This window comes from Scomber japonicus, chromosome 19 (genome assembly GCF_027409825.1).
Source record: "Scomber japonicus isolate fScoJap1 chromosome 19, fScoJap1.pri, whole genome shotgun sequence".
Classification (NCBI taxonomy): Eukaryota; Metazoa; Chordata; class Actinopteri; order Scombriformes; family Scombridae; genus Scomber; species Scomber japonicus.
The window spans coordinates 5,699,077-5,718,528 of NC_070596.1; the positions used below are offsets into that span (position 1 = coordinate 5,699,077).

Consider the following 19,452-nt stretch of genomic DNA (forward strand, 5'->3'; position numbering starts at 1 on the left):
TGCCTTTGAAAAAGGATTGTTTTTATTTACAGTGACTTTCATCAGAATTACAATACAAATGATTTATAGACTGAGAGTCTCCACAGAGAGAATTCATTCAGAACTTTTGAGGAGGACTGCTGGAGGTTGTTGTGTGCATGTGTGTGTTAGAGAGACAGTAGAGTGTATGTGGCAGCTTTGGCTGAGGGAAAGTCCTTGGATGTATCTGGAGCATCCTTCTCCTCCTCTTCTTCTTCTTGTACTTCTTCTTTGTTGTCTTCTCTTCCTCACCATTCGTTCTCCTGCTCAGTGACTCTCTCCTTTCTTTCCCACAACCTGCGTGGCAACAGAATAAAATCAACATCCACGTGTACAAGAAACACGCCTAAACTAAAAATCAACTCAAGTTCGTACCCTTTTGAAGTCGTTCATGTTGGTGGCCTGCACTGGGGTTCCTATGAATGTCAGGTAGTTGATTTTTGTCGTCTCCTCGTCTCCTTGGTTTGACTTGATAAACAACTGGAAAGGGGAAAAAAAGAAATACTATAACTAACAGGAAATCAAAATTGGTCACGTCTACGTTTCAGCAGTGATGTTACAGATCTGGCCCTTACCGTAACACTCTGTACGTTCTGAAATTTGACGTAGCGCAGAGGAATCAACCCGTCGTCTTTGTAGTCTTCCTCTGACAGATCCAGAGCCTGAGTGGCTTCGCTCCTCTCAGCGTCATCGAAACCCATCGACCGGGGGAGGTTGATGAACACCTTCACCACCTTAGGGGATTGGGCTGATACAGAGGAAAAAGAGGTGGACGGAGTGAGGATGTTAGTTATCAGGGAGATTATTTTTATTGCAGTACTTTCAGATTTAAGTAAAGAGAGAGCAGAACAGAACTCACCAAGTTCTGAAGACTGTATTTTCATAGAGAAGAGCTTGACGGGCTGGTTGAAAGCCATAGTTATCAGCAACTGTGAAGATATGAAACAGTAATCTATCAGACAAATGACCAAATTCAACTGAAAAAACAGGCAAACAGAGACTGCAATCAACTAAAATTGGGCTGTTCTACTTTTAATGATTATTATTATTACTATTTACTTGTAACACTTTTGCTTTCATTTGACAGATCACAGGAGGGAGAGACAATGGTCCTGGTTGGGATTCAAACCAGAAACGTTGAAGTAGGATGCATTCAAACCAACATCAGGACTAAAAGTGGGGTATTAAACCTCAATTTGTAGAGCTGCAATGTTTGGCGATTAATCTATTTAATTATATATTTTTTTTAAGAATAAAATGTCCATATTCTCTGATTTCTGCTTCTCAAATGTGAGGATTTTCTGGTTTCTTTAATCCTCTATGTTAAGAAACTGAATGTCTTTGAAAAGACATGAGGATGTCACCATGGACCTGAGAAACATGTATGGACCAAACTCATTGACCGATTAACTGAAAAAATAATGGATGGATACTGAATATAATTGTTAGTCACAGCTCTACAACCAATACAATCTGACAGTTTTCTTTGTTGTCATGTTAACTGCACATGTGCTGTATGAGAATAGACATTTTGATTGGCAAATGATACCCAGTTCTGGTAAAAAAAAAACAAACAAACCGCAAAATAAATTGAAGGAATCTATACTGTGTGACTGTAAGATCCAGTCAGTCGGTCATTAGAGGTAACAACTCCTACCTGTTCATCACAGTCAGACTCCAAGTAGGTCGAGTCTTTGATTAAGCAGTTATCGAAGCCACAGTCATCGCTCTCGTTGAGGCACTCGCACCCGGCTTTGTTGACAAAAGGCATGAGGTCCATCTGCAAGCACACAACACATAACGAATTCAACGTCTGAGTCAACGTTCACTTCTATAGAAACGTTTGATTCTCCCACAACGACCGAAGGTGTCAGAAGCGTTGTCTACTCACGTATCCCTTTGGAATGTCGGAGTCCTCATTGTTACCGGGGTCGTTCTCTGTGTGCTGTTTGATCTTCTCCTCCAGACCGGCAGCGTCCGCCCCTTGATACTGATCCACCCGCACCCTGTTCCTGAAGAACAAGAACGTTGGCGTTGCTGAGATGTTGTTGGCTGCTGCCGTCGCCTGAGGGAAAGAGAGATGATTGGTAAAAGTTACTTCTCTATCATTGTAACTTTGACTGAAACTAACCATTGATCTAAATCTATACCAGCATCTATCTTAGCACTCGTGTTGATTCTACATCTCTGTTACAACATGAAGATCACCTTCTTTTGATACAATTTGGCAGAGTCTCATGAGACAGGAGATGAGCCAAAATAGCATGAGATGGTTGATGCTAAAATTGTTGATTGTTGATTCCACAGTATTTGGCCATTGATTCATAATAGAATTCATTTTATTTTCGACTGAGCCGACACCCATCACGTGCTGACACCCATCACAGCTCAGGTTATCTCCACATTTTAAAAGTACAAATTTAATCATTTTTAAGACCTGTATACACAGTTATGAGTTTTATTGAAATTGAAAAAGAGTGGGTGTACGTTAGTGTCACTTTAATTGAATCTATTTCGGGTCGTGGGTAAGAAACAGCAGGGGTGACAGCTTCTTCAGAGCTACTTGTGTACTTTTAATCACTGCTCGAGAAAAGACAAGTGGCATCGCCATGACACCAGCAACAAACTTGACTTACATACATAACTTTACTGTGGGCGTATCACTCCGCCCAATCTAAACTATGGTAAACACTATGGACAAACTACATAAGAAGTAGTAATTCCCTATTTAAATAACAATATATTTATCAAATCACAAACTATTATTCAAATCATTTAAAAACATCCAACTATACCAAAATCATAGATATTCTTCACACCAATTATTCACAAAAATAAATCTCATCTTACATAGGCAATGTAATAACAAACTAACTTATTTCTGATACAATAATGATAAGCACAACACTAAGTTATGTTATCATTTACAAATGGATAACTTCATCTATTTATTCTGTGTAAAGCTTTTCTCCTCTGTCATAACAAGACACATTTTGTGTATTAGAATTGCTCTGCAAATAGTGATGGAGGAAGTATTAGATCTTTTACTATCAATGTCACATCAGTCATGGTCTGCATTACCACATGTGATTGTTGTAAATATAATAATGCAAAAGCAGGATATGACTATTGTAGTGGGTTCATTTTGAAGTCATTTATATAGGACTGCAACTAATGATTAGTTTCATTATAGTTCCAACTGCTTATCTTTTTTCTACTTTAAGTTGAATGGTTGGTTATTTAAAATAATCAGAAAATGATAATAATAATAAATAACATAAACTGAACAAATATAATTACACTCAAATCAAATTTAATACCTTAACTCTGACAATTCCAGACATTTTAAAGACATTTTTTAGATCTCGAATATCAAAAACTAAATTTAAGACATTTTAAGACTTAACACAACTTTTAAGACTAAGGATCCGCAGGGACCCTGGTACTGTATGTGGAGGATCAGACGTACCTGACAGACATGAACATCTACTTCGAGGAAGACAACCTGTGGGTACTTGTTGCTCAGCATGTTGAAAGCCGGAGCTATTCTAACACAGGGCCGACACCTGCAGAGACAGGAGATGATGTTATTGATCTGCTCTGGTCTCTCAAGTACTGCTGAAAACAATGGGTCAGTTAATGAAAAGAAGCCGACATCTGTTTTAATACTCAATGAAATTTTTCATTTATTTATCAAGTGAAAAGCTTAACTTTAAATGTGAGAGTTTTCTGTTTATCCCTGTTTTACAACATAGTAAAGTGAATCATTACAATTTGGCAACTTCCCAAAAAGTGCTGATTATAGTCTGGCAGAAAGTGGATTTTCTAGGCATCCTTTTAAAAAATATATATAATTCCAATTATCATTGGATCATCTACTAAAAAAAAATCAACACATAACATAAACCAATACTTAAAATATCAATTTTTAAAAAAAGCCATTGTAAACTGAGCAGGACATGTCAAAACATACATAGACTACATTGACCCTGATTGTAATGATACCTGTTATTGGATGACATGTTTACCAGTACAGATACATCTGTAATAAGTTAATATCCAATGATTTATAGGCTCCGATCTTCAAAAATTCCCTGCTACTCACAGCCGTACTTTGTTGCATCTCTTTTAGTATAACTGTATTTCTTCCTCGCTCACAGCTGTAAAACCTGAAAATAAGCAGCTGCTGGAAGTAAATAGTAAAAAGGACTGGTTTGCAGTTTTTCAGGCCTGTCTCAAAACAATGATCAGGTGCTAAAATGAACACCGAAACAGGTTTATCTAGCTGTAATCATTCCTCCTATTCATACTTAATGTAAGAAGATCTCTAAGATGCACTTACAATGTAAAAATGTGTAAATATGTATTTAAAAGTTGATCTGAAGCTAAGCTTCAGCTGTCCAAATGAGTCAAATCAAGTCTTCTTTGTTGTGACGTTGCAGTGCCTTTAGTTCCTCTTTTTGTTACTATACTTTCACCACAGCTCAACAGGGAAACACAAGGAGGGAATTTGATCCTAAATAAACTGTAAATGTGGCAGATATCACTTGATATGACTCAAACTGCTGAAGCCTGCAGATCAACTTTCAAATGCACTTGTTACTGTGTGGACACACTGTGGATTTTATGTCACTTATCACTTACATTGAAAGCACAGCATTACAGTGAGTTCAGAGTGATATACTGAAATTGTTTACTTCATCTGTTAAACTATTAGAAATCCAATTCAACTTAAATAGGCCAGCTTTATTAGCAATGGAAACAGACGTTTATATTGCCAAACTACATTAATATAATAGAAAAACGTACATTTGAGGTAGAAAATTAAAAATACAATAGGTGAGAAGTATATAAAGACTGTATGCTTCGTTGTTGTTTTTAATGAATGAATTTAAAGTCACTTTTTCTGTATATACAGGCAGTACGTTAATGTACAGAGATTGACACAGCTGATAAAACAGTCTTGAGTCTGAAGACAAGCACAGACAGCTGTAAGGAGTTTATATATAGAAGAACTCTTTGTATAACATTAAGTTGGTGGCAAATTTGCTGTTTTTCCAACTGTAGATGACACACTAGAGCTGACAGCCAACTCTCTGTTTATTAATACGACACATATTTCAATCTCAGCACCACTCGGCAGCCAAGTTACTGTAATACTGCTATGTCATTGTAAGCAGCAGAGCTAGTGAGCTAACGGCAGCATGCTAACCTACTTTACCTCGCAGTAAAAGGAGCTACAGTAACAAAACGCAGCTACTCCGCTCATGTCAGCTCTACTAAACAGTTAAACGACCAGCTCTGGATAGTACCACCATCTTACATTAACAGGATACAACACTGTGTTAGCTTCGCGGCCTCGGAGCCGGGTGGTTATCTTACCCGGCCATTGTGAACTTCACCACGGCGAGCCTGGAGCCGGCGGCCGCTAGCTCCGGCTGGAAGTCCGGGTCGCTCCCGATCACTTTAACACCGACCATGGTACAGTTTTGGGCTGTGGTGTAAGCTGGTTAGCAGGTGATATTCACGCAGGAAAGTGGACAAGTTAATAAATAAAAACGTGTTGTGTTTTTCAGCTCTCTGTCACTAGCCGTCCTGTTTCTGATTCAGGATTCAGGATGTGGACTTCTGATTGGTCAACAGCTTTTCTTCTTGATGTTTAATGGCGGTTGGCAAACAACGTTTTGGCACTTTACCGCCACCAATTGGTATGTGTGTGGACCATACAGTCTACGGTGTGGACCGACTAGAATATCTACTAGTATTTATTTATTCATTCATTTATTTATATTGAAACAACAAAGGAATACAGATTCAGGCAAACACCACAGTCTATACTGTTCACAAATGAGCTACATGTATGAGGGAATACACTATATAACATAATAAATTACATAATAAAAAAATAATTAAAATACAAGTAAATAAGTAAGATTTAAAAAAAAAAAAAAAAGGTGGGGGTACATATATGTATAAGTCACAGGTTTCATAGTGATTTATTAACTTATTGATTTTTACTAGCTTGAGTGATGTTTTTGAAAATTTCAGTTTATGAATAAAAGATTTGGCATAAATAACAATACAATTATTCTGTGAGTTATAGTAGCAGATGATATCTTTGAGGTAAAAAAAATATGCAAAGTTAAAAGCTTCAGAAGGTAAGACTCCAGATCACTCCTTTTTTTGTTGATATTTCACATTCAAAGAAAAGGTGTAAGATTGTTTCTGTATAACGTTTACAAAAGGTGCAAGAAACATTGATGTTCATGAACTTTAAATAGGATTTTGAAGTGCATTTCTTTAGCTTTGTTTGTGACACAGATCTAATAGTAATTACAAAAAAACGTATATCTTCTCAACAAATTTAGTTGTTCTGAATTTGACAACATTCACTTGTCAAGCTTTTTTTGGTAAAATATCTATTAAATCAAACGGTACTTTTTCCTTTCTTAGCTTTTGAATCATGTTGTCTGTCTTCCTCATATTTCCCAAAGTGTACCATAACATGTCCTATTGTTTCCTTTTGTCCACATAATTCACATCATACTTTCTTATAGGAATAGTGTACTATTCAATCCTGCATGTTGAAATCTGAGTCTTGAAATGGTCTCATCTCTCCTGTTCCTTCCTGCACACCTCATTTCCCCCTCTTTCCTTCGAACTCTGTAAAACCATCATCCTGTCCTCACTTCTTCCCATTGCTTTTGCCACTTTTCTCTCAATCTGCACTTGTTATTACTTTATGTAGCCTCTTTTGCAATCTTATGTTCTGTCTCATTTCCTTCAACACCAGCAATATGCGCCGGTAGCCTTAAAAATACCATTGTCAGACCCATCATTTGAATTCTGTTTGTTGTACATTCATTAAAATGTCTGGTCTGCTGTCTGAATGGCTGTGCTGTAGACTGGCTAATGTTAAACTTGAATCTGAACAAATGATTGCCCTCAATGGTCTCCTGTCCTCAATTCACTGCATTGCTTAGCCAACAGCAATGAGAAAGGCGGGGCTTTGAGTCTCATCTTCTTCTGAGGTTTTCTTTTGGCAGTTTAGACATTTCTATGTGCTTTGATTGCCCAAGACAGGAGAAAGAATACATCAGAATCAGGTTTATTGCTTTGTCGGTTACACACTATTGGCCATAGTGTTGTTGTGGTGGTGCTTAACACTCAAAAATACGCACACAATTAAATAGTCCTAGTCATTAATAAGTTCTAGTTAAGCTTTGGATTTCACCACCTGGAGTTTTTTTTTCTTGCATCAAAGTATATTACTGCCATCTGCAGATCATAACAGAATACCCATAAACATGATTGTGCTGATTTTATTTTGAAAGAATTGATGAAATGAGTAATGTTTTTACACCTGTGGTAGAAATGTATGGGACACTGACTGATGACATAATCCAGGTTATTTAGTAGATGGGGTTATTTTCTCAGACTTGACAAAGCTCTGTCAGAGTATGTGAAAATTCAGTGAAGTGCTCCTTTAATATTCAGAGTTCACCCTGTGTGTTACACAGTAAATAGAATATCTATGCTTGTTAAAATAATGTTTTGTGGTGACATCTGGCAACATCTGGCATTATTTGTGTGTTGAAATCCTTATTTTGGCATTTTAAAACTTGTTTATTGATGTGGAAATGCATCTGTCTAAGCAGCAACATTATGGGTCCGTGTTGACATAAAGTTTCAATCACACCTTATTGACTTTTCAGTGTAAATGATGTTTCACTAGGATGTTAACCAGGATTCTCTTTAGGTGGCACTGCAGGTCAGCAAATGAAGCAGACTCCATGAGAAGTGACGCGCTGTTGGCAAGTAATTAACATGAAATGACACCAGATCGGAATGTAATGATTAACATGACTGTCTGGATAAAAATAATATATAAGCAACAGTGTAAACAGAATTCATATTGCAGCACTAAAAAAATATCAACCCTAATATATAACCATGCATGATGGATATATCCTGATTTGACTGATATGTCTTTTATTACAGGGAAAAAGTAGACAGTAGATAATTACTAAGTCAAAGTTATTAATTATTCATGTTAATTTATGGCTGCAACTAATGATTACTTCCCTTATCAATTAATCAATTAGTTGTTTAGTCCATAAAATGTCAGAAAATGGTTAAATAAATAAAGTTGATTACAAAGTTCAAGATGACATCTTCAACTGACTTGTTTTATCCACAACCCAAAGATAATCTGTTTACTATCATAGAAGATTAAATAAACCAGAATATTTCTTACATTTGAGAGACTGGAATCAGATAAATAAAATAAAAACTTTTTTCTTTAAAAAAATGACTCAAAACTATTGATTGATCTCTCACAGCACTGCAGCTGCACTGTTAGCCTTTCTGTTCCTTTGTTTATTCAGTATTATTCCACTCAATCTTATTATGTTCTATTTTATTAAATTACTTTCCAATAATTTTCACAAGTGTCTTTTTACATACCATATGTCTATTTTATATCCTGTATTGTTGTATAAAGGCGGGATGTAAATATTATATCTACCATGCCTTACAACAGGTTGATTACTTGAGATGCATTCATAATAATTTCATGTAATCTATTTTACTTTAATAATCCCCTATTTCACTTATCAAGTATGAAGGACAACCTTTTATAACATTTTCAGGGGTCTTTAATATCTTTAATATTCTCTTTTATGAGAGTAAAATTTATGGTCAGTTAGATGTTTAAGGAATTACAAATCACTAGTTTTATTTGGTTAAATTAGGCCTATTTGAAATGGGTTTAATGGAACAGAAGGAGGAGCTAAGGTTCCTTTACTTTTATATCACACCCAAACGTAAATGTAAAAAAGCCTAACTGAAAGTCAAAAATAGACCTGAGTAAAAACCACAACATGACCTATTAGACAGGAACAGGATGCAGCAGCAGCCCCTTTGTTAAATGACCACCTGGTTGAATTAATTACACACCTTTACCTGCTGTAAATCATGTGACCTGAACACCAAGGTACCCACTTCCGCCGCTGCACAGTCCCTATACGTGCCACGCTGCTGTTTTTAACAGGCTATTTATTGCGTTAAGGAGCGTGTGGCGTGTCGGACCGGTCTGACAGGTTTGTGCGGGAAGAACAGGTGAGGCAGCGGGGTGAAAGAAGGGCGGGGAGCCGCCGCTGGAGCTCTCTACAAGCAGGAAGAAGAGCAAAACATGGTGCGGTGACTAAACGCCTGGATACCGACAGACTGAGGCTTCACTTTTTAAACCCACCTGCGAAGGACATAGAGTAAGTCCATTTAAATACATTAACGTAGCCTACCTGTGTGTGTGCGTCTGTGTTGGAGTGTTTTGATATGAGTTCTTGGGCTTACATACACCTGGACGACTGCTGCTCAACTCACCTTTCCTCTCCAGAGAGCCTGTGTCGTTTGGGGAACTGAAAATGTTCACTGTACAGCTTGTGTTATAGTTGCAGGTAATGTTTAACGCTTCTTATGGTGCTTGCTATGACTTTTAGGCCTATATCATAACTTATAGTCAAAAAGTCTTGTAGGGTTTTTGGATTTCCTGATTGAATCTTATCAGCTGCAACACAACTTCTCAAAATTGGACTTCCTGTCTAGTTTAAAAGAAAAAGTCACTTTCGTTGAGCTTTACAGACATTTTAAAGGAATGTGATAGGCCTGCAAAAGAAAAATATATAATGAATGACTTACAGTAATTAGGTATGTCTCTATTGATTATTTGAACGTAGTGAAGCTTTATAGGCTGACGCATGGATTGAAAAACATGTGACCAAAGTTGGTGTTCTGTCCAACCTTTTTTTTCTTTAACTACAGCCTTCAAAATCACCATAAAGTTGAATCAACACCTCTCTAAAACAGATTCAGACACAATTCAACATTTTAATGTTGGTAAATGCAGCACTGTTGTATTTGACTGCATTAGTTTCAGTTTAGCATACTCAATAAACCAGCAGTACAGAACTAGTGATATACACTAATAAAAAAAACAGAAACTGGTGGCAATAAGAGAGAGACTGACTCCCCTGTTTCTCATTGAACCTGGTCCTATACGCCCCACAGTGGAGAAGTATTTAACCAACCACTGTGTGGTATATGTAACATAACAGATCGAATTAGCTCTTTGATGACCCTTTTCAAACTTAAATCTCACAGAATCTGCAACTTTTTTTGGTCCTTGAGTAGAAAGGTTGACATTTCCTAGTAAAGATGAGCCTCACTATTTCATTGGAGAGATTGAAGAGATGTCATTTGAAGGATTTTAATGAGGTAATTGGACTTCATATTGAACCACACATTACTACTATTATTATTACAAGAACAGTATCTTTTAACCCTCGTGTCGTCCTCCCGGGTCAAATTGACCCCGTCTTATTCTTCTTTCCTCCCTTCTTTCCTTCCTTCTGTACTTCCTCCATCCCCCTTTCTTCCCTCCTTCTTTCTTTCTTTCCTTCTTCCTTCTTTCCTTTCCTCCCTTCCTTCCTTCCTTCCTCCCTCCTTTCCTTCCTCCCTTCCTTCTTTCCTCCCTCCCTCCTTCTCTTTCTTTCCTCTGTCCTTCTTTCCTACCTTCCTTCCTTCCTTCCTCCCTCCTTTCCTTCCTTATTCCTTCCTCCCTCCTTTCCTTTCCTCCCTCCCTTCCTCCCTCCCTTCCTTCCTTCCTTGACTCGAGGACAACAGGAGGGTTAAATATATGTTATAATATGTCTCGAAGGAGTCTTTAACATTTGAGAATCCAGGCTTTTAAAATCAGCTTGTATCCTAAAGTCTTGATAGGCTTAAATTTCCACTGTATATTTTGATACTTATTCATACACATAAAATCACAAAAGTAGGTATTTTCTCCATTCCATCTAAAGTATGTATTCCAGACCCCTTCCCTGGCTCTGTTGTTTTCATTTATGTTGAGAAACATATTTTGAAATCAACATTTTCCAGTATGATGATGTTAAAGTGAGAACTCTACCCACTTTTCTGCTGTCCACCTGTATGACCAGTATGCTGCTGCTGAGTTACTGACATGAATGAATCAAAATCTCATCACAGCCTTTTAAAGTCACCTTTCTGTCTACAGGAGGTGAATATTTGAAAGTGAAGTGAGAGATTTTGGGTGTACTATCACTTTACCATGTCACAACAGAAGTCTTTAAGACTTCAAGATCTTTTGAAGATCTGATAAAACTAAATTTGCATTTGTTAAAGTGCTCTAATTCTCTGAACTCCTTCTCAGTTGTAGCTGTTGTTGTGTCTGAACACAGATGGCTGCAGGACGCATGCGTCCAACCAGTCTGCCTGTTTTTCCATAAACAAGTAATGATGTTCTTCTGCACACAAAGCACCTTTGAGTCCTTTGATTAGGGAAATGTTCTTATGGAAATGGTCAACCTTGAAGACGCTGACAGAATTTGAATTGTGACTTGAAGAGGAAAATGGATTGAGGTTAGATAAGGAGATGGTGTCCTGGCAGGTGTTTTAAGTATCCTGTATGTCTCCCAAATGGACTGGTTCAGTTCCTAGATCTGTTTTAGACTGAAACTTTTTGTCTATGTATCAGTTTGAGTTGTTTCACATGTTGATTTCTTGTCCTGTCCCTTGAAAGCATTGTAGTAGTCTTAGTCATCACCACTACCACCAACTATGGAATAGTGTGAAACCAAGAATCAGCTTCACAGCTAATTACTGAGAGCTGTGTCCAATGTTCATGCCCCCCTAGACCTCAATGGGTTCTAAAAGTCCCAGTTTCATTGTCAGTTACCCTGGTTGTTGAAGTAATTACAGATTTCATCAGGGAGTTTGCACCACAAAAGCGCAGTATCAATGAAGGTAGGTATGGCATCAAGACCATATCATGTGGCTCTGCTCTCGTATTGTATTGGGTCATGTTGCCAAAAATCTAGGGGGCCAATAAAGGCCCAACAACACATCTTTGTTCTGGTGCCCAAAAGTAAGTTAATTTTGCAGTGGTTGACAGGCAAGAAAGATAGAAAGAGAATGAAGGAGATAATATGCAGCAAGGTCCTCAGCTGGAATGCATTCAAGAGTTTAGCTTTCACCAATTTTGAATTAATAGACAGATGAAGGGATCTGTGGCTAGTTGTTTCATAATGAGTAGGTCAAGAAATACAAACTGACATCAACACACTGATCTGTAGAGTAGCACCACTAGCAGTCGAAAACAAGACAGGTACCTTTAACCCAGCCAAGATAACTACTGTCAGACACATTTTTCTCTTGACTGGTTGAAATCCTGCTGAGGTTTCAGTCATCACTCCTATGTAGTGCAAATCCAACCCAGGCAAAGTAGGAGTCAAATACAATTTGACTGCATGGGGGATGACGTTACTTGCAGATGGAGACTGACTGCATGATTTCACTCTGTAAATGAAGGTGTCATTTATCGCGGTTTCTGCTTAGGTCAAACATAACAACCGGGGCTTTAGAGTCAGCAGCGAAAAAACTCATGTAGAAATCTGGAAAATCCTTATCATCTGCAAAAAGAGTTGAACCTCTCAGTTTGGCAGTGTTAGTGCCTTGCTCAGGTTCCCTGGCAGTGTGGGCTTATGTGGTGCTTGCAGTAGCATCTGGTGTCTCTGCAGACTGACTGTCAGTGAATGGATTTCATTACCTGGACTCCTGCTGTGAGTACAACACTGAAGACTCAAGACTCAACTCATTATCCCTTATTAAGCTCCAATAGGAGTCAAAACAAACAAAACACACACACACACACACACACACACACACACACGCACGCACGCACACACTGCATTTGAGTGAGTGTGAATATGCTTCTATATTTACTAGTACTGATTAGTGGATTAATTCATTAGTTAATTAGCATACAATTAAATGATTTTGATGGATTGTCTTATTCTATTTATAAAGCAAATAACCAGATTCATGCATGTGAGGACTTGTGTTTCCTGTAAACCACATTGTAAGCTGATATTTCTGACATTTTACACATAACCTATATAAACATAGCCTACTGTGTTGTCAGTAAATACAACATCAGTCTTGTAATAATCAGGCTGGAACCAAGATCCTTACTGTCACTGTTTATGCAAACTGAACATAGTAAATATGAAGTGTGTGTGTGTGTGTGTGTGTTGAGTGTCTATCTGTAACTTTGTAAAATGGTGTTTATTAATGGCTCACTCTCTGACCGGTGATGATAAAAGTTATAGTTTTAAATAATACAAGTCCACTATGTTCTAGTATGTAGTGTGTGTTACACAGCTTTAACAACACCAGTATAATATTCTATCATTCCGTAATATAATTTAATCATTTCCTCTCCTTTTTACCTAAATATGTGACATACTCCATAATAACTTACATCCAGTTACCTCACATGAACACAAATATATTTACAGAAGTCTTTAAAAAAAAAAAAAGGATTTACTGATGAAACTGTGTAATTTTATTCAAGTTTTAGTACATTCAGTGATGAAGAGATGATAAATCATAGTGAATCGGACAAACTGAGACTGGAAACAGCCCTGTCTTAAAAGACTGCGTTGTTGTGGGTGAGTTGTTTAAGGAACAGGAGAGAGGGGAAAAAAAGATCAAATATCATCCAGGATGTTCATTTTGAGTAAAGGCTGGACTGTAAAAGGCTTAAAGCTTATCAGCCTCAGCCATTTGCAGCCTGTATAGTCTGTGAGCAAGGTTCAAACCCTGCTGTGTTAATGCAGTGGCCTCATTGAAATGAATGACTTCATATCAACCTATACACTTTATTATCACTCAGGTAAAGTTTTAGAGAGACGCTTGTAAATGTTGGTAGATAAGAGGAGGGCAGTGGATAATTGTGTGTGTGCAGAATCACTGTATTAAGTGGGAATCCAACAGAAAACAGGCAACCATTGTTCCTTGTGTTTTTCTCCTGTTTATACACACACACACACACACACACACACACACACACACACACACACACACACACACACACACACACACACACACACACACACACACACACACACACACACACACACACACACACACACACACACACACACACACACACCGGCTCAAACAGATTCCCCTCAGGTGCTGCAGAAACCTGACTCCGCATGATACTGTAGTGTCTGTTCCCGCCCGGTCAAGACACACACACACACACACACACACACACACACACACACACACACACACACACACACACACACACACACACACACACACACACACACACACACAAACAAATACTTTAGATTCCATCCACTGCAGCCAAGACAGACCTCCATAACACCAGGAACTAATCCTGATCATGACTAAGTGAAATATCTTCCGTGGTTAAAAACTTATACTCAACTGCTCTTGCTACAGAACCTGATCACTCTAAAACGTTTTGAATAATTGTTAGATTGTCACCAAGGAATCTCAAAAACTAGAGATTTAGATGAAATTTGGTTCATGTCCATATTTTATATTAACCAAAATCTGAGAAGCAAGTGATTAGATATGAGGGATCACAACCCAGTAGATCATCCTTGTGACCATTCATTACAAAAAAGGTTCAGTTCAAAAATATTGTTGTCCTGGATGAACTGGGTCAACATAAGTTTCTGAAATTTAGATTTTTTTCCCCCCCCAGGATTACTTACTTTCACCCCTTGGTACAGAGCACATTGAATTGAGCATCCGTTTCCTAATAACTGGATGACTAATTCTCTTAAGCATGGTCTATTTGACGGGAATTGTCAGAACACAGGAATCTCACAAGTAACCGATCCCCCTTTCTCTATAAAATTGCCTCTGGGGACCATTGACTTTTGGCGTGTGTCTACTTGTGTTACCGTTTGCTTTTGTGTCGATGTACTGAAGATAAAAGCCTTCTCCAAATCTGCATATATCACGAATACCACCTGCCGTAGGTAAATATCAAAAGCCATCCACTTTGTTGGTACCAGCAGTTTTTCTATAATGGCCATTTAATGTATTTGCATTCAGTAATGATAGCCTAAAGCCTTTAATACAGTTCATATTGTTACTGGTGGAGTCTGCAAGAAAATCACATTAAACTTTAATGTTGGTAATGAAATTGACAGAAACTTTATTGCAATATTTAATGCAATTTTGAGTTTCAGCTCACGCCCTCTCCTGTAAAATAAAAAGCCGATGTACACTACTACCTGCTCAGCACCAAACAGCAAACAGTCACAGTTAGCTGTAGACACTAGCTGTACAGAAACATCACGATTAGATGTGTAAATAGGCAAATATTGGCAAACAGGTTCAACATATCCACTTAAAAGGTGCTGAATTGTCAGTGTTGTGCTTACATTTTGTTTCCACTGCTTTCAAGTGGTCAAAAAGCTAAATTAAACCTTCTTTTCATTCTCCTCTTTAAAAGAACTATACGTCTCATCAAAGAACTTACAATATACTTTCAAGTGATTCGTCTGAGTGGTACAGCCTGAAACTGAAGGAGTCAGCTGCGTGGCGAGAAAAAGAAACACCTACAGGTCCACCAATGTGATTTCAGTGTTTTGTTCAATAGCACGGAGAACAAAGTCTCTCCTTGCTTTTTTGTTTCGTTTTTCTAAACCATCCTCATCGCTCCTGCTGTCTGAGCGAGAGCCGAACCAGCCCCCCCTCCTCTCAGGTTTCACTGTCGTTGCTCAGGTACATCAGCTCTCCTCTGTCCTACTCTCTGAACCCCTCCCCCTCCTCCCTGTTTGTTGTCTCTATAGTTACACCCATGGCTATACACCTATACAGTCCCGTTGCTGCTGCTGAGCCTCCCGTTGGTTGTTTGTGTGGAGCAGTGTTTTGGGTGGAAAGCTGATTAATCCTAGCCGAAATTCTAACTAAACTACCTTTTTTATGTAAAACATCAACTGCTTCTGTCCACACGTTTCCTTCACCATGCCGTTAATAGACATTTTTCATAGTTTGGATTTGACTGGCATATTTGCTTGACTATTGTTGCTGTTTTTTTATTCCTCCCTGTCCATCTTGTGCTTTACACCTTTGTATAGGATAGTTTGTGCAACCGTGACTGCTAGTCTCTCTGAATACACGGAAATAACACAGGACAAAGCATTTTATCTACTGTAGATCCTAAAATCTTGATCAACAAGCATAATCAGTGGGCTGGTATGTCTGGGTTGGCATAACTGGCAGTGGTTTCCTTTATGTTATGTCAGTTGAGTGTTTCAATTGATGTTTTCTAAATATAACATGCAGAGTCCTACAGGGTTCAATTTCGGGACCATTCATATTTTTACTAAAAATAGTGTTGCATTGAATTGTTAGATGGATTTATGTGGTTATATCCCCAATGTTAAGTCCAATAACACTTCTGACCTGTCCTGTGTAGTAGACATAAGAGAATGGATGTCTGCAAACTTGCTTTGTTCGAACCATCATTTGGTTTTTCAGAGTTTATGCTTGGCCCAGAATATCTTTAAGCACAGATAAACCAGTGTCTTGGAGCTTTTTCCAGCCTACAGTTGGCAGATGAATTGTTGCTTACTAGTGATGGCTATCATTTAAAAAATGACAATACCAGTACCAATCCATGTACCCTTAAAGTGAGTACTTTATTCGGTACCCATTATGTTAATCGAAGCATTAAATTGCAACTTCACCACCACAGACGGGTTGTAGCTGCTGTGGCAGTGAACCAATCCAATGTCTCATTAAATCGAAGAATGCTTGCGTTGATTGGCTTTGAGCAAGTCCATAAAAATAGTCATATTTTCTAGCTCTGGGCACAAGAATGATGGATTGCAGGTATCGTTTGATGAGAGATGTTTTGATACTACTTGGTATAGATTTATTTTGGTTGATAACTTAAGGTATGGAATATCAATACCCAGCCTTAGTGCTTACTGCCACAGCTTCACAATAAAGACCTCCCCAGCAGTTTCCAGTTAGAAAGTTTTAAATATCAAGCATCTGCAAGATGTTTTGGGGATGTCAGTAAATGAACATTATGATGGATTGATATAATGACGTCAAAGCAAAAGAGAGCAAATCTGAAAACGGTGATAACTGATGGTCTAAATATAAATGAAAAAGTCAATCAAAACATTAAACCGCAGCTTTTCCAGTACACATGAGCTCTGAAACTTCAAAAAATGCAGTTATCTCTCGAGACAATCATCCAGAATTATTGAGCCGATCAGATTTATGAGGTTCCCAGGTTTCTCGTTTGTCTACTGCAGAAATGATAAACACTTTACTTGCTTCTGTTTCACAATCAAGGAAGAAGTTGTTTTAATAGCACGCATGCCATACCATGTGATCTCAGGTTTCTAAAACAGCTTGTAGGTGTGACGCAGGGCTTTTGTGGAGGTTGTGTGTTCCTTTGGTGTGGCTCATTGTTACACTGGATATAATACATATGGATTCAAATTAAGAACACTTTGTATTAACAATTATCTCTATGTGAAGATATTTAATCTTCTTTTGTCCATCTTGACTCAACCTGAAAATCCTGATAGACACCCTTAAACACTCCTCTTGGACTCTTATGGAGTTTATTGCTCAATAAGAAATCTGTCCTGTAAAGACAGTTTACAAGCATGATCAAAACTAAGCACACAGAAAAACATAATTTGTGGTTTTTAAAAGTAATAATTCTTAAAATACCTGCTGAAAATTGAGTGGTCATTTTTAATTACTCTCAACTTCAAGTGGCATTACCTCTCTCATTCTTTACCTCCCCTGTCTTTAAAATGCTTTGCTTTTCTCCCCCTCAGTTTGCATGTGTAGACTTGTGTGACCAGGCAGAGCTCATTCAGTCAAACATAGTTCTTTGAATGCAGTGTTTGCTTTAAAGGTGCAGTGTGTAGAACTTAGTGGCATCTAGCTGAATGAACTTGGCAGATATTGAATGTAATATTCATATGTATTTTTTTAAATTAGTGTACAATCCCATGAAAATAAGAACTGTTGTGTTTTCGTTACCTTAGAATGAGACCTTTGTCTACATAGGGAGCGGGGATTCTTCCACGCAGCCCCAAATGGCGCTGTGATGTTTCTACGGTAGCCCAGAACGGACAAACCTGGCTCTAGAGATGACCTTTTGCAGATTTTTTCAAGTTTCGTGGCCACTTCAGGTGTGGATATGGGTGTGGGGGAGGGGGAAGGGGAGGTATTCAGTTGGTTGCAATATGCAACACTGCTAGATGCCACTACAGCCTACAAACTGGGGCCTGTTTCAGGAAGCAGGTTTAACTAACTCTGAGTTAAAACCTTAACTCTAGGTTGACTTGACCACTTATTCAACATTTAGGCAGTAACTGAATATGAAATATAAAAATATAGCTCAAACAAGTAAGGTATAATTTCATTACAAGCAATTGTGATGTTGTTTAGCCTGCCCTACCTCATTCAGTGACTACATTCAACATGTGATATATTTCAGTAGTTAGTAAAATCTTCTAAGCAATAAGAGTCAATTTCTGAACTGAGAGCATGTCACGATGTGTCGTACAGTTGATACGAGGGCTGAGAATGATCGATTGTACAGAAAAATGGAAACACTCAAACAGAACATCATCAGAGAATGATACAACATCCCAGCTGATCACCCTCTGACGGAGATTTCTGCTTCGTAGTTGTACTTCAATATTAACTGACTCTTTAAGAAAAGGACACACCATGTCTGACAGCTCCTTCAGTCTACTGGCTTCAACTAAAAAGGAAGAGAAACTCAGAGTTAGTTGAAGAAAACCTGCCAGCAAGCAGGTTAGGTTCACGGCGTGTGTTGCCAGGGTAACTGACTTAGAGTTGAGCTGAACTGGCTTTGTGAAACCGCAAAACCTGAGTTTCCTTGAACTCTGGGTCAACTTACTCAGTTTTCACTAAACCTGCTTTCTGAAACAGGCCCCATGTCCTTTAAAACTGTGTAGAGGACCGTAGTTGTCAGATAGAGCAGAGGTGACTGGGTTCTCATCTCAGTTGAATCTTGTAAAAAATGTTTGCCATACTTACATTTTTGAAGCCTGGAGTTTGAGTGTATCCAACACTTGAGTACAGACAAAGATATGTTTGCTTCATTGTGTGTTAAACTACCTAATACTGGCACTGAATGCCTGGATTTTACATTATGTTGGAAGAAATCTGGAAAAGTTCAAAGATAACTGACTTACTGACACTTTTTCTACTGCAAAACTTGCACAACTAATGACTATTCAAATAACCATCAGAATAACAAAAAGTAATCTGATCACAGCCATGACTCCTTTTTTCTTTTTTAAAGTCTAGACAGATGCAATTTGTTGACAACAGATTCCAAAGATTCCAAGGTCACAAAAATGCAAGAATGTAGTGTCTAAATTGTTATTGTGTACCTGTGTCACTGTCAGATCCAACATGAAGCCAGTGGTGGAAACTTACTTGCGACTGTACATAAACATTGTGAAATGTTGGTGAGGCACATGCACGCAAAAATACACCAAGCTGTGAGGA

At 38.1% G+C, this 19,452-nt stretch overlaps 2 protein-coding genes across 2 annotated transcripts in view; one reads left to right on the plus strand and one right to left on the minus strand.

Annotated features, from left to right (window-relative positions):
- txnl1 (thioredoxin-like 1) lies at positions 1-5,621 on the minus strand. Its single transcript, XM_053339809.1, has 8 exons — positions 5,401-5,621; positions 3,488-3,584; positions 1,910-2,083; positions 1,676-1,798; positions 878-947; positions 594-766; positions 394-498; positions 1-315 (listed from the first exon to the last, which is right to left on the minus strand). The coding sequence occupies exons 1-8, from the start codon at positions 5,496-5,498 to the stop codon at positions 286-288; spliced, it is 870 nt and encodes a 289-aa protein (XP_053195784.1). The 5' UTR covers positions 5,499-5,621; the 3' UTR covers positions 1-285.
- A 3,626-nt stretch (positions 5,622-9,247) lies between these two features.
- atp8b1 (ATPase phospholipid transporting 8B1) overlaps positions 9,248-19,452 on the plus strand; it is a 31,565-nt gene continuing 21,360 nt past the window's right edge. Inside the window, exon 1 of the mRNA XM_053340527.1 lies at positions 9,248-9,287. The gene's annotated coding sequence lies outside the window, so the exon portion shown is untranslated. The remainder of the gene's footprint in view (positions 9,288-19,452) is intronic.